Source organism: Staurois parvus, unplaced genomic scaffold, assembly GCF_062004578.1.
Source record: "Staurois parvus isolate SC_StPar_1 unplaced genomic scaffold, SC_StPar_1.0 ptg000052l, whole genome shotgun sequence".
Lineage (NCBI taxonomy): Eukaryota > Metazoa > Chordata > Amphibia > Anura > Ranidae > Staurois > Staurois parvus.
The window spans coordinates 7817085-7833775 of NW_028317848.1; the positions used below are offsets into that span (position 1 = coordinate 7817085).

General features: G+C 40.5%; 1 protein-coding gene across 1 annotated transcript in view; it reads left to right on the forward strand.

The window, feature by feature from the left end:
* Positions 1–15907, forward strand: part of VIRMA (vir like m6A methyltransferase associated) — a 52316-nt gene extending 36409 nt beyond the window's left edge. Inside the window, exons 18-24 of the mRNA XM_089666832.1 lie at positions 1354–1503; positions 4842–5002; positions 7483–7579; positions 9079–9242; positions 10349–10680; positions 10833–10973; positions 15497–15907. Of these exons, the coding sequence (XP_089522958.1) occupies positions 1354–1503; positions 4842–5002; positions 7483–7579; positions 9079–9242; positions 10349–10680; positions 10833–10973; positions 15497–15651 (1200 nt within the window). The 3' untranslated portion in view covers positions 15652–15907. The remainder of the gene's footprint in view (positions 1–1353; positions 1504–4841; positions 5003–7482; positions 7580–9078; positions 9243–10348; positions 10681–10832; positions 10974–15496) is intronic.
* Positions 15908–16691: the final 784 nt, after the last annotated feature.

Consider the following 16691-nt stretch of genomic DNA (forward strand, 5'->3'; position numbering starts at 1 on the left):
AACATTACTGTATCAAACCATTTCACATACATTTTGTCCCGAGTGCTTTGTCCTGCGCCCTGCCTGCATTTTTCCTGTTCTTTCTGCCTGGAAACTGAGAAATGTCCATGGCAATCAAAAAGCGTCCCTTTAAGTCAAAAGCGGTTTTAGACCAGCTAGAGAACAGTGATAGTAAATTAGAACTACTTGCAGAACTGAGTGATAATGATTCGTGGGGAAATTCGTCATCAGACACTGAAAACGATTTTGCGACTTTGCTCAGTGATGTGCGAACTTGGCGCTATGTTTCAAATTTCAGTGTTTTTGGTTTGATTATATTATTGAATTAAATTTAATGTTATATTATTATTTTTTATGATTTTTAAATTATAATTTATGATTTCGTGTTTGCAAATTTTAACATACCCGGGATGTTTACTAGACTCTTGTTCGGACAGATTTCAGTCAGTTATTCCTAAAACTTACAGGCCTACAATAAAAAAACTACATATTTCCATGCAAAAAAATGTACCGCTTTGAGCACAGAAATACTGACATAATCAGACTGCTAGGGAGGCTACTTGATACTTTCCTTGTTTTTTTGCACTGTCCCTTTTTAAAAAAAATTTAATCACTTTTATTCTTATCACAAAAAATGCATGTATCCCTTGTGATAGAAATAACTAGTGACAGGTCCTGTTTATGGAGAGAGATGGGGTCAATAAGACCCCACACAACTCTCCTCTGCATTGTGAAGAAGCATTGGATCAAAAAAAAAGCATTGATCCAGTGCTTTAAAAAAAAAAAATGTAAAAAAATGGCCGGAACCGGAAGTGATATCACTCCCGTCCTCTAAGGGCATAGAGATGAGTGGAGGCCATCTTTCCTTCACTCCTCGCTATGCCCAGCACCGGGATCCCTTGATGGTTTCTCAGGTAAGACTGAACTACCAGGCGGCGGGAGGGGCGGGTTTTTTCGTCGCCTGTATCAGTGCTCTTTTTTATTTCGGCCTACGGCCGCAAGGGGTGTTTTCGGCCGAAACGCTTCGGCCACCGAAATTTTGGTGCATCCCTATATATTACTCAGTCTGGATTGACGTACCTTTGCCTTGGTGATTTCATTGATGGAAATTAACTGCCCTGTTATGTAATCCATGTCTAGTTTCTGAAATTCTTCTAATTTGTATTTAATGATGAATAATGATTTCTCTCATTATTGACCAAATCAAAAGCTATGATATTTGTACTTTATATAAATTTACTACAGCCTGTACAAAAACATACCATACACTAAAATATAAGTGTACATTATACTAAGATTTTTACAGATATATTTGATTTACTTGTGTTAAAATTATGACCTTTCATTGTGTAGGCTGCTGGGGATGACGGAGGAATGATGGAAGTGGATGGATCTCACCACACGAAGACCATGGGGCTCAACCCTGGTGAGATGAAGCAGCTGCTCCTCAGCAAGGAAGACATGACTCAAAATCTGGTTCTTGATCTGGAGAAACTTGTCCTGGTATGCTTGGAAAAAATTGTCTGTTGATAAATGTCTACCTTGGTATTTGATAGGAATAGACTATAAAAAGAATCTCCTAGAAAGGAAATCTGTTTTACAGCTTAAAGTGGAACTTCATTCCTAGGGGGAAGTTCTGCTTCTCTGCCCACTTCCCCTTTAACTTTTTGTGGAACATTGCCCTACCAACCCTCACACACCCCACCTCCCTGCCTTCAGCCTCTTGTGACGCGTTCCAGGTGCAGTAGGCTGCGGAACCATAGAGTGCAGCACGTGAAGGAGGTGGGGGTGGCTGTCAAGCCCCAAGGAGTCACAGCCAGCTTCCCACAGTTAGCATGGTGGCACCGGGTGAGGACCATGTTAGATCCCTGGACAGGTAATTGTCCTTTTATTAAAAGTCAGCAGCTACAGTATTTGCTAATTCTTACATGTGAGGATTTGATTACCCTTATTGTTTTTTAGGCTTTTTTTTTTTCGTTTATTTTCACCTGGTGACTTGGCCAATAGCGCACTTCCTTTCTGAGGGTGCTCTTCATGGAGAAGTAGCGTAGACTTCTTTTTGGACAGCAGCATTTTCAATCTGGCAGTGTTCAATGCACTAGTAAATTTATATGGATTAATTAAATTAAAGACAAACTCCAGCTAACACTTTGTAAGCTGTTAAAGCAACTGTGTTTTACCTTTTGGGATGAAGGTTTTACATAAGTGTTTAAAAGCTGGCCATTTTTTATTAACTTCCTAACTGCTATTTTTTCCTGGACAGTGGACAACTTGTTCTGTTAAAACAAGTTTAAAAATTATTAAAAGACTTCTTGGTCAGATCAGCAGGTAAAAACTAAAACAAATGCAGCCACTACATCTAAGAACTGCTGCAATAAAAATTTTGTTCTTGGGTTTAATGTCACTTTAAACATGTAGTTGTTCTATGACCGGTCAAAAAAGAACAATATCTGTTATGTATAAAGAATACAGTTTTTGAATTTCAGCTTGGATAATAAGGAACTGTCAAAAAGACTTATTCATGGTGAAAAAAAAACTGACACAATGCTGGCTAATACTGGTGCCTGCGCATACCTACAGCAGCCTAAACACAGCCAAATGACTGGCCATTCTGACAAACCTCTGACATTTATGAGAAGTTTGGTTAACCCCTTCATGCCGAAGGTAAAACATATCTAAATGCCTAAGCACAATTTTGCAACGCTGACATGTGTTAGTAAAACCGTACATATCACAACTACTTTGTACATCTAGGTGAATTATACCTTGTTTTTTTCAGGACAAATTGGGATTTCAATTAGTGGTAAATGGTAATGGATATCTCCTGATTTTTTTTATTATCAAAGGAAAACTGTCCCAAAATAGTAAAAAAAAAAAAAATAATAATTTTTATTTAGCTGTGTGTTTCTTGTTACTACCATAACCTACCATCAAAGAACAACCCCAAATAAATTCTCCAGCTCTTGATGATCGCAGCAATACCATATATGAGTATGTTATTTGTTGTTTGTACCCGTAGTACAGCCCAGAAACAACAGTGCGCATATTGTTTTTTTGTCTTTTTTTTTTTTTAAAACCTAAAACACACTGACATTGACACTGACACCATTTTTTTTAATCCTGACCTTTGACCCTGGCCTTGACCGAAACACTTACCCTGGCACTGAACTAGATCAAACCTTGATCTAGGTATTTTTTTATTTATATATATATATATATATTTCTTTTTTTACAAACTTTTTTTCTCTCTATGCCCGGAGTTGGAGATATACAATGTATCTCTCTCCTCCATTCATAGAGAGAGAAAAAAACCAAGGGGGCCAGGCTGTACAGTGACTGATCACTCTGATAGCCAATCAGAGGCTATCACAGCGATCATGTGACCCAGAATCGGGAGTCCTGGGTTCTGATCGTTAGAACGGAACTCTGTACTCTCAGTGAAACCCTGGTCTTTGTGCTGGGAGCGTGCTGTGCTCCCAGCACAAAGACAGGTACGCAAATATGCGGCCCCACGGAGAAAAGCCCAGTTCTGTGAGGCCACATATTTGTGTTACGTCGGTGTCAAGGGGTTAAAGCAGGTAAAGGTTTAGTTTTTATTGCGGTCTATGTCCTCAATGGGGAGCTTTTCCTCTAAGCACCCCTACCAGAACTGAGACAGTTGTCAAGTGTTAACTCTTTTGGAAGCTTTCCTGTCACCTCCTGTTGCAGTGACAAGAGTCAGATTTATTGGTGCTTGTATCTCTATTGGGCTGGAGTTGCACTTTAAATTGCTGTATAAGCTGCTGCATTGACTTTATTTTTTTTCAGTATGTTAAGTATGTTTTGCCCTGGTGCACTTCAGACCCATTTTGGGTGTTCTTTTTCAACACTGTGTTTGAAAGGCAAAAGCAGCATTTGACAAACAACTGTGTTTGATCTGTTTTGCTTGCAGTTCAAACGCACCTCAATAAGACAGGCTGAGTCCAAAGAAAACGCAAATCAGGTCAAACACCTCCTCTGAACTGTCACTTGTGCTTTTCAATTACAGTGGGAAGAATTTTGCCAAAATACATTTGAAATGCGTTCCAAACTCCGCAAAAGACCTGTCGTCATGAGACGTTTGTAGGAATGCTTTGTAAATGCATGGTGAATGCATTTCAAAAACAATCCATTTTCCTTAAAAGTACCTAAAAGCTTGCTTTCTCTTATATTTGATTTGTTTCTGACACCTTACTACACAAATCTTTATAGTGACAGCAAACGCTAGAGGGCACATGTTGATTACAACATTGGTTGCAAGTGTTCGCTGCTGTTGCCAGATTGTTAGACACCGTTGTTGAGTCTGCTGAAGGACAAGCATGGATGCCATTAAAAGGTTGGAAAGGCTCTGCAAGCATTCAAATGTCAGTCAGGTACAGTCATGTACAGTTGAAACATAAAACTGGCACAGAATAGGTAATGTGAATAAACTGTCAGGATTCCCGGTCCCTGCTGTATCTGCTGAACTGGCTGAGATTCAAGCTATGTTTGGGCAGGCTGAATGTCGATCAATCAACATGGGTACAACAAGCCTGTCAGATTTTCCTGCAATATTTTTATAGCCGCTAGCAATATTCACTGTTTTCTCCCGGCAAGGATGGCTCCCAACAACCCCCCCACCCTCCCCCTCGGGAGAACACAATGGCTCCGCAGGTGGGATTCCCCTCATCCATACTGACCGTGTTGATGGTAGGAATCAAGCAATTTTTCTTTCTGCAACCCATGATTGCAGGAAAGAAAATCACTCCGTCTATGGCCATTTTTAATTGGCTAAAGTTTGGGAATTATTGTTCTAATAGTAACTCATTTTTTTTCCATTGTAGGAGCAGTCAAAAGAGGATGATACTTTGGAGTCTTTACTGGATAATGTGTCTGGAATCAGGCAAATACTTGAAACTGTGAAGGAGCCATTGCCTCTCGGTGACCAGGACGTGGAGCCAGTTTTATCTGCGCCAGACACTCTGCAGAATCTATTCAATAACAGGTAATGAAGAATAAACAATAGTACTATACCATTTAGTTCTATGTTTCGATTTATTGAGAGCTTGCTAGTTGTGTAACTTTTTATACAATGAAGGAAGATTAGATGTTTTTTTTATTTGGAAGATTATTGGCTACCATAGAACTTCAGATTTAGGGTCAAAAGGGTTCTTTGATTGCATGGAACACTGTCACCTTGCCCATTCATAACAAAGTGACTGTGTCTTTCAAAAGGACTCGCCCTAATGCTCGCCACCCGTGTTTTTTTTTTTTTTTTTTCTCCATAGTAGCCAGTGTCAATACCCATGCTTCTAGGTATAGATGGAGCAAGTGACCTCCACCCATGTTGACAGCATTTGGGTCCAGCAGTCAATCGCTAGGCTTCAGCATTGCCACATGACAGGAGGAGTGTTTTCATAGCTTCCCCTAGTATCCAACACCAGCCGATACTAGGTATATTAGTGCTGGAGAGGAGGCTGACAAAGTCTATATGAAAGGGAAGGGCGATTGCAAAGAGGTTGTCGCTCTGTGAAGAATGGGTCTCTTGTTCTACCTTGGTACAAATCCTTCCATGTTTTAAAAAAATATGGCCAACTTTAGTTTCTCCTGTACACAAACTATTTTTTTTTTTTTCTTAATCATACCTGTCAAAATTCCACTCTTCCTTTCTGTGGCTTTTCTGAAGAAGCTGAACATACTGGGGGGGGGGGCTAACAAAGACTTGTGCAACATGGAGCAGATGCTGCTCTTGATTAAGAAAACTGACGCAAGCCCCTCTGTGGCTGACGCAATCTTTCTGTGGCTGTGATAGTATCAGCACTCAAGACAGAGAATGGAGCTGCATGCTCTGATCTTACAGCTGAAAGAGGAAGAAGGTTTTTAACCCTGTGCAGTCTCGGCTCGTGCTGTGTGATTGCTGTACAGGTAGAGAGAGAGATGTGAGCTGTCTGCTGACAGGTCACATCCCATACGACAAGGTTGCACCTGGCGGGAATCTGTGACAGTATTCTTTATGGAAAACGTTCATGTTGCTCTTGTTAATCAGGTGCAGACCTGTACTAGTTTGTATTTTAACTCTGAAATAGAAACTACACTTATACACTTTAAATTTGTTTATCTGCTCTGTTAATGTGGTGCACACTTCTGACAACTAAGCGCAGGAAGATTAGTTAATTTCCAGGAATATATTCTTGTTAAGAAATTGAATACAGCTGGATTTAGGCCTCATTCACACTTGTGAATGGAACAGTTAGTGATGTGAGGATTCCCAGCATTTAGTTGTGGGCAGAAGCACCATTGAAAGCAACGGGAAGCTGACAACTCTTACCAGTGATAATCAGCCCTGGACTCATACTGTCTGCTTTGAGAGCTGATCATTTGCAGGTAATAGCTTCATCACTTGGATGGCTGCAAGAGTTTTCTATCTGCAATTGCTTTTAGAGATGCTTCCACCCGCAGGTACTCCTCTGAAAACCCCTGCTAGGCCTCTCACCTCTAATCGCTAACTACACTATTTCCAAGTGTGAATGGGACCTTACATTGTTCTGTGTGTATTGCAGCATGTTTGGTAACACATGTAAAAGTGTTAATGGGCCTATAGAGTTTTCCTTTCCAAAAACATAGTTGGCTGCAGCACATAGATGTGCATGGGATTTCTGTCTTGAAAGTGCATTTCAAGTAGCAGTAAAATGTGCGAGTTTTGCTGCACAAAAACAGATTTAATCTACATCAGGACATAAAAATACACAACCTGGCCAGCAATAACGCTAATGTTTTTCTTTTTTTGTCCAGAGATTTTTCAACTGTCTGGCAAATCTGTATGTGACTGTTACTTTTCATGTGCCAAAATGGAGACCAAACTGTGTTTTAAGCAGGACAAATGTGTTACGCCCTGTCGTTTATGGTGACACATTTGCCTGTCAGCCAGTTTTTAGGGATGCTGGATGAATTATGACTGGACTGTTGTCTTTAAAGTGGTAAAGGCTGAAGGTTTTTTTACCTTCATGTATTCTATGCATGAAGGTAAAAAACCTGTGTGCAGCAGTGCCCCCAGCCCTTTCAATATTTACCTGAGTCCCATTTCGATCCAGCAATGTGAATGACAGCCTTGGCTGTTCTGGGTCTCTGCCTCCTGATTGGCTGAGACCGCAAGCGGGAGCCATTGGCTGCTGTCAATCTCACAGTCATTCAGTAAGGGAGGGAGGGGGCAGGGCCAAGCCACGGCTCCTTGTGTGAATGGACACACAGAGCAGCGGGTTCCCCCATAGCAAGCTGCTTGCTGTGGGGGAACCCAACAGGAGGGAGGGGCCAGGATAGCCTGCAGGGAACCTGGTAGGTAGTAGGTAAGTATAAACATGTTTGTTATTTTCCAAAAAAATTTTTTAAATTAACCTTTAGAATCGTTTTAATGATATGGCATAATTATCAGCATTTTTGTTGGAAGCTGCACCTTTACTAATCAGCTATTCATCTGATGTGTTCTAGGACTGTGTACATTTTAGCCGATGTAATGGACGAGCAGCTGAAGTCTCTGTCATTTTCACCATTCCAGCCAGAGGAAGCAGATGTGGACCTAGACATGGTACTGACCTCTCCATTTTCTAGTATACATTTGATGTTATCACCATTCCATTATAGCTAATTATTTTATTATGAATCTACATTAATCAACAGTATCTATAATTTTAACAGATCCTTATGTCAAAAGGTTTTCATGTAGTTCTTTGTGACTATTGGCGTTCTATAAAAAATGCAAGAACAAGTGGATGTGTAACCTAGCAGCCAGGTTTTTTTAAAGAGAACTAGTCATTACTGACCTTATGCAATAATAATAATCCTTAAATCATTACTGCTGTGAAGAATTAGTCGCAAAAGGCTTATATTCTCTCCCCCCTACTTTGCAGAAAGGTTAGCTCGTCACTTGAAGTCTGACATCTTCCTCAAGAGAGCATAATAGTTTTAGATATCAGAGGCCCATGTTTGTTTATGTAGTGCTCACCCCCAAAAGGACCGCTGAGAATATGCCCAGGTCTCCCTTGCTAGTACAGAAGCTACCAGTCACACCGACACATGCACACCGACAATAATGGCTCAGTCTAGGGGATGTCTTTTTATTATTTATTACTGAAGAACTTGAAACAGAAGAGAAGTTTAGGGTCAAGGGATACTCAAAAACAATAATGGCAATTAGTAGGAGGACAGTCTTCACACTAAATCCGCATAACTGCAGTTCCAAGGAGGAATCTATCATTCAGCTTCCACCAGCGTGGGAAACAAACGATCCTTCTCCAGAACGTGACTTCTGACCGTTCCTTCTGACCGTTCCTTCAGCACTAATCGTTTTCCAGTATTCCCCAGGCTCTCAGCCCAGCTCCTGCTAAGACCCAGATTGTATCAAAAATCCTTTTTGCAATCTTCTCCAGGCCCTCAGCCTAACTCCTGCTGAAGGCCAGAACACAATTGTTGAGTCAGTAAAGTTGCCTCCAGGGGCAGCAGCCCTGGGAGAACTGGAGTTTTCTCTAAAGAGGAAAGAACACTCTGGAAAGGCCTCTCAGACATTTACCACCTCTCCAGCCACCTTCCAGATGCCTCATTTCAGGGTTTGGCTGGGGCTTGTTTACTGTTCATGCTAGCCATTTGACTCTCCCTGCCCTATAGTCTGGAAGCTTCTTCCAGAAGCAGGTGAGAGAAAACAAACACCCAGCTAGAAAACCATAATCAGACAAAAGCAATGAATTGCTGCACCACTGATTACAGTGAAGCCTAAAACTAAACATGGCCTAGAAACCTAACTAGAGGAGGGCACTACATCTACATTACCTATAACTATTTGGCTTTACTGTGCGCCCTCAGGAATTGAGCAGATATTGTGTGAGGTCAAGCAGCTAAAAGAGCATGGTTCTATTTATTATGAACCACTGACTTGCACATACATAAAAACTTGCACTAGAAGAATGACAATGTGAAGTTCACAAAAGGAAAGTATTCCAGGCTATTCATGAAGAACGTTAAATAATCTCACCCACTTCTGTGGTCTAGTACGAAGTCTTTATTTAAAGCTATATATATCTTTTATTACAGATGAAAGTTGATTTGATTGACCTTTCTGCCAAATGCTGCAGTGACTTTGACTTAAAGGCGGAACTGGAGAAATCCTTTTTGTTGGAGCCATCATCACCTGGAAGGACAAAGACCACTAAAGGGTTTAAACTAGGAAAGCACAAACATGAGACTTTCATTACAAGGTGAGTTTCTGTGGCTCTCTTCACTAGTGTAGAACAGTTTTTCTGTAGAATAGGATACAAAAAAAAAAAACTATTCCCTGCAAACGTGCCAATTAGACAACAAAAACAATGCAAATAGCCCCTTCCTCCTCAAAGGTGCAGAGACACGGCACACATTTTCAATAGCAGAAGGGCTCTGGTGTGTCTCTGCACCAAATTCAACAAGCAAAGTAAAAATGGCAACTGCTCAGATCAGTTTATACCTTGCGGAAGTCAGGTGCACATGGGCAGTGCAGTCCACTGAACAACACAGTACAAACTTTCACCAGGATGCTTACCAGCTAGTTAGCACAAAAACCGTGTTTAAATTGTTTCAATTTGCATTTAAAAGAGAATTTTGTTGCATATATTTGCAAAATAAATATGAAACCATGCTAAGGCATGGTACTTCTGTAATTGTGATCCCCAATTCTAATTTGGCAGAGCTCACAATTTTGGTCATATATATTATATGGCAATATATGTGGCAGCATGGGGTGGGATTTAAAAACCATGCTGCCCCATTTATGCATACAGCTGAAGGTGTTTTTTTTTTGTGCTGGGACAATGCTCAGTTGTCGCACTCCAGCACTGTGACAGCGCTGTCACTGACCGCTCCTGGTCACTGTTTACAATCGAGATGGTAGTAGTTGGTGGCTTCCTTACCTTCGCAAATGAGCTTGTTTTGTGATCCGAACACTGCCCTTCTCTCTGAGCCATTTGCAGCTTCATCTGCACATTAGAGAGATGTATGGGATATGAGATGTAATGTCATGGAACAGGTGTCTGCAGTCACATCTAGAAGCAGTGGGAGAACCCTGGTGAGTTGGAGCTTAGGTGAAAATATAACTCTGGTATTTTGAATACCCCTTCTGTTTTTATTGCAGTTACAATGTCTCTTGTATAACATTCACTAGTTTACTTTATTTGTTGCCTTTATCTTCTCTAAGTTAACTTAATTTTTAAATGATCAAAATGATGTTCTCTTAGAGAAAATAGAAATGTATGCCAAAGAAAAGTAAGTACCCTTGGTAAATAAAGGCAATTTTGTAAACTAGTGATGAATATTCTGTCTTCTGTTTACACAGTGGCAAATCTGAATATATCGAACCAGCAAAGAGAGCCCACTTTGTGCCTCTTCCTCGTGGGAGGGGCAGGGGTGGCTTTGGACAGGCTATGCGCCCTCATGACCTCTTTCGCCAGAGGAAACAAAATACAAGCCGCCCACCTTCCATGCATGTGGATGATTTTGTGGCAGCTGAACGAAAAGAAGTGGTGCCTCCAGTTGGAATCCCACCTCAGAAGCGGCCGCCAAAAGCAACACAAAAGGTGTCATCAAGAGGTGGTTTTCCAGGAAATCGTGGTGGCAGAGGGGCTTTCCATAGCCAGAGCAGATTCTTTACGCCACCTGCTCCTAAAGGTAGGTCTTCAGCCATACAAGGAAATGAGTCTAATATTGAATAGCTCTGATAATTTCTCTTAGATAAAAAGACTAGCAAAGTTAGAGCAGTGACATTTTAATGTTTGGTAGATTATAGGCTGTTTTCTTACTCGTGGTGTTTTTGTTCGTAGTAAACTACAGTCGCCGTGAAGGAGTCCGGGTCATAAACTGGCCTGGCCAAGCTGCTCCGAGAGCCGCCTATGTGGAAAGCAGAGGAGCACAAAGCAACTTTGACAGAGGACCATTGCCCCCTCTGAGACAGAGCTCTACAGGTTAGTAGCCACTGTCACCCATAGTTCATTGAACCTTGTTCCAGTATTCGGGGAGAACGCTGGCTGCCAGTCTTTGAACCTATACATGATTCTTACTAAGGGTAAAGTAGAATTATTATTATTATTATTACTACGAGTTTATATAGCGCCAAAGGGTTTGCTCAGCGCTGTACAATAGGGGGGACAATACATGGCACAGTACAACAACAACAAACAACGTACGAGGGGTAAGAGGGCCCTACTCTTACGAGCTTACAATCTAGGAGGGAGAGAATGGATGCTCCATTTAACTCTGTATTGGTGAGTACCAGCCCATCACACCTAACATTTTGGGTTCAGAATCCATTAATGGCCTGTTTGATTGTTGATTGACCTGTTTTTCCAAGATTACAATTATTTGTGAAGAACTGACAAAAAAAGTAAAAATGGTTAGAATATAAAAGTAAAGTGGTTGTTACTCCATAATATTAGAGATAGGTGTCTGTTTTTTTTTTATTTTTTTTATTGCAGTATAGAATTGTAGCCTGCTTGTTTTTAACTGCTTTATAGGAATACCTGGTGGTTCTGCTAGTTCCTTCCGTACCTTTTTTCATTCTGACCACGCCAAGCCTGAAAGCAGAGTTTTGATGATGTGACCAGTTTGCATATTTTTGGACATACAGGATACTGTGCAGAAGCATGGCATGCCTGCATCTCCTGTAGTCCGTTCAGCCACCACACATCTGACCATCCTTTGTACTCCCCCGCGTGTGTATCTTGTGTTCTGGAAGTTTCCTTTCTGTTTTCTGCACTGGCCCTGGCTGTGCCTGCTTTTCTTTTTTTTGCCTAAGCAGGTTACTAGAATGAAAAGGAATGATTGTCTTCTGTGCGTTTCAATATATGTAAAGTCAATGTGATCCAAAATGTTCTAAGTGAAAGGCTAAGCAGCAGATAAGCACCTGTCAGAATGTGGCCAACTACATTGAAGAATATTGGGGCAGGTCTTTGAGTTCTGTTAATAAGAGATTTTTTCAATCCACACATAGTCCACAAGGAGAGCTCATGTAACATGCACTTTGTGATCATTGTGCTCCTCAGCCTTTAAAACTAGTCATTCAATTGTCAGCTCATCCAAAGCTCTCAGGGTGCCTTTAAAAGAATATTGACCAGTAAAATCTGTCATGCAGTTAATTGTGTAAACAAAGAACATAACCAAATGGGGTTTGATAACCGTCACTGCTTCTTTTTCAGGGCCAGTTTACACCACATGCAGTCCAGTGCATTGTTTTTTTCTGCATTAAAAATGCATGCACAGTGTGTTCCATGTATTCCAATGGCCTTAGTTCACACCCATGCATTCAGTTCCAGTGCAGAAAACAAAGTGGAGCATGTTACATTTTTTCTGCACAGAACTGTACTGGAATACAGCAAAATATATAAAAAACGCACTGGCACAGAGTGTGGTGTGAACTGTAAGCAAAAATGTATGGAGTCCATTTTTGTGGTGTGAGCTGGCCTGAACTGAATGTAAATTTATGCTTTGTAAGATTTGACTTGTGACTGCAATGCAACGTGTGATAATCGTATACATCTTAGTGCACAGTGTGGGAAAGGACTGTGCAAATAATGAGTTGACTGCCTTGAAATGCATCTGTGCTTACACTGTAGATCAGGGGTTCTTAACCAGGGTGACTCCAGAGGTTGCTAGGGGTTCCTTGAGCAATTTCTGCCTCTCAGATAAGTTTCCACTGACACCATTGATCTTTTTAGCTTCCTGTATGGGGGTAGTTCTTCCCAATGACCACAAGTGTAAGGCACATTCTTCCCAATTAATATAACACTAATATATCATGAGTTGTAGATTTAGTCGTGGTTATCAAGGGTTCCCCAAGTTATTTGAAGGCTTCCTCTGTTAAAACGGTTAAGAAAGGCTGCTATAGACATTAAAAAAGTAATTACATATTCTTACCAAGTAGTTAACCGCTTCACCTCTGCCCTATAGCAGAAATATTGCTACAGGCGTCACGGGTGCGCAAAATTTACATGTATATATACTTCATTTTGTATTTCCGTGTTGGGGGTGCACTCGAGTCCAATCTGCGCTGCTATTCACGGCCTCGGCTGTCAATCACCGTGTCCTAGCTGGTAATTACTCGCCGGCACCTGGTGATCAAGGAGCATTATCGAAGGAGGAAGAGAAATGTATGTAAACAATACAGTTCTCTCCCCTGTCAGCTCCTGCACATTGCTTTGTATGACTGCATAGCAGTGTGCCTACAGTTAACCCTTTGATCGTCCCAGATGTTAACCCCTTTCTGCCCAGTGCCATTAGTACAGGGTCAGTGCTTTTTATTAGCACTGATCACTGTGTTGGTGTCACTGACATCCCCAGTGACACCAAGTCAGTTCCCCCCCAGTGTCAGAATGTCCGCCAGTCGCTGCCATTACTAGTAAAAATAAAAAGTATTTTTAAAAATCCCAGTATATATAACACCATTTGTAAACGCTATAACTTTCATGTAAAACAATTAATTTACACATTGGGTTTTTTTTTTTGTAGCAAAGACACACTAGATTACATTTTGGCCTAAATTTATGACTAAGTTAGATTTTTTTTTTTTTTTTTTAAATGTTTTTTACTGGATATTTTTTTTTTTTATATATAGCACAAAAATAAAAACCGCGCAGGCAATTGCCACCAAAAGAAAGCTCTCTTCGTGGGGAAAAAAGCTAAATTTCATTTGGGTGCAGCATTGCATGACCGCGCAATTATCAGTTAAAGTAACGCAGCGCCATATCGGCCTGGCCTTGTCAGGAAGGGGGGTAAATCTTCTGGAGGGCAAGTGGTTAAAGAAGTTCACAACAAAAATATTCCTGACCACTCTAGCTTCATGTACTTTGATGTAATTTATCATCAAAGATCGCAGCAGATTCTTAGGTTAGGTTCACATATATGCGTGTGTGGGAATGCTTGTAAATGCATGCGTTTCCACACCCGCAGGCAAACACTGCTAATATTAATTGCACCCCCACACATCTGGAAACGCAGTGCGTTTTAAAAAGGTGTTTGGACTTTTTCCCCTGTATTTCCCGCAGGTACAGCAGCCCATTCAAATTAATGAGCTTTTGTGCCTGTGCAATGGACCAATTGCATTAGGTGTAAACCTAACCTTTTATCAGTTTCTATCAGTTTACAAACACCTGTTATGAGTTTATTTTAGAAGGCTGGCAAACTGCTAAGATTTTGTTGATATAGAAAGCAAAGGGAAAAGAAGATGTGACTTCTGGGCTTCTGTTGCAAACTTTAAAGATTCATTTTTCCACAATGCCTATAGCTACAGAGGTAAACGAGGACTTTTTTTTTTTAAGTGCTTCTACTGATAGGGATCTTACACTTACCTTAATCGCATATCAGTTCCTTGGGCCTAAACCTGTGTAAACAGGTTTGTGTATACATAAAGTTGTATTAATATTGCAGTTGTACAATGAAAATGTGAAGAATCCCAGTAATCACAGAACCATCTGTACTGACATCTGCACAGTTTAAAGTGCACTGTCCTCTTTAATGGATTGATAACTTTGTTGCTGTTGCCATCTTTGTTGCATTATAAATATCATACACTCTACATGGCTTTAAATGCAGTCTTCTCCTTTGTGAACAAAAATTAGTAAGTTGCATTACCCTTTTTTTTCATGTGGCAATCATCTTCATCCAAGGCAGCAAATGAGTATAACATAATACACATACCAAGATCTCTGCAGTGAAATAATATAGCACAGTAGTTGTCCCTCAACAACTTTTGTAATATTTAATATACATTTGTAGAAATAGTTTGTAAAGCACCAATACAGTTACCTATTTTAATAAAAACAATTAGAACCTTTTTAACCTCTTGTTGGTTAATGGTTTTAGTAGCTCTATTACAAAAGGCAGCATATTCTTGTCTTATTGCCACCTATAATCATGTATGTTACAGTTCAAAGTTTTCCCATGCTTTTTTATTCTCACCAGTCTGTGTTGTAGCTGCCATTGTTTGCTTTAGAAAAACTGAACAGTTTTCTTCCAGCTGCTCTGTGTGCCTGCCCTTAAGTTCCAACTCTCTAAAAAAGACAATTGGCGACACAGTAGAAGACTATCCATGGTGTAAATTATTACGCAACCCTTTGCTGTCAAGTTGTCTGGCTAGAATGCTGACTACTTGGCTATTTTGAGAAGATGCTGATTTAGAACAAGTATGGAGATTAGATTTGATTTCACTTGCCGCATACTTGTTCCACGTTTGTTAATCATAGAACATTGAAGCCAGAGAGAGTTCTCCTTTATCACTGCTGTGATCCAGAGGTGTCATTCTTATATTAGCTTTATCTGGTTGGCCTTTTAGTTGGCAGTTCCCCTCCCATGTACCATAGGTGGTACATATTCCACACAAAAACATTTTAAACAGACATAAAGTAATACATTTCACTAGGGTTAACCAGTACTTCACATTTATATTCATGCATCCTTACACTGAAAACTGACAAATGTATTTCTCTTCCAATAGGATACCGTCCAAATCCACGTGAACGAGCCACCAGGGGCCGCGGTGGGCTAGGCCCATCCTGGAATAATGCAGCAGGCAGTGGAAACGCTTCCCGTGGAAAGTTTCTGGGGGGAAATGGCAGCAGAGGACGTCATGTACGCTCCTTCACCAGATAGGAGGAAATCTGCTGGACATCTTTATATATGTGAATATTTCCTGAGATTGTTGGCACATGCAGCACTGATGGACCAATGGGCAAAGTGATTTGATACTGTGGCATCTCACTTAGTGGATCAGAAGAAAGCAGACGTATTTTGATACAAATGCTCAGAGTCAAAGTGTAAAACATTTTATTTTTATGTACAGTATAGTAGTTTTTCTGTGTTTTGTCTTTCTTTTGGAGCATTTTTTTAATAAAATTCTAAATCCACAGTTGATAACAATTTTGTCTGCGACATTTAACCTATCATGAAACGTAGGATGCCATTGATGAACTCCGCGTCTGAAAGTAATAGTTACTTGGCTGTCATGTAGAAGAAATGGTTTTAAAGCGACTCAGTAACTTTTGTGTAGCAACAAAGTCAAAAGTTACCTGTAAAGGAAATTTGGAAATATGTAGCTTTTTCTGCTGCCTATTTCTTCATATGCTGCTCAATTTACAGTGGGGAAAATAATTATTTGAGCCCCTGCAGATTTTGTAAGTATTTGATCTCCAAGCAAAACACAGCACAGTGGCAAGCACAGAGGTAAGACATTTCTTGTAGATAACAGGTTTGCACACATCTCAGGAGGGATTTTTGTCCACTCTTTTTTACAGATCTTCTCTAAATCCTTAAGGTTTCTTGGCTGTTGTTTGGCAACTCGAAGCTTCAGCTCCCTCCATAAATTTACTATAGAATTAAGGTTTGGAGACTGGCTAGGCCACTCCATGACCTTAATGTGCTTCTTCTTGAGCCACTCCTTTGTTGTTTTGGTGATATTTTTTGGGTCATTGTCATTCTGGAAGACCCATCCACGACCATCTTCAGTGTTCTAGCTGAGAGAAGAAGGTTCTCATCCAAGATTTTACAATACATGGCCCCGTCCATTGGCGCCTCAATGTGGCAAAGTCGGCATGTCCCTTTAGCAGAGAAACAGCCCCAAAGCATAATGTTTCCACCTCCGTGCTTGAATGTAAGGATGGCGTTCTCAGGGTCATAGTCAGCATTTTTCTTCC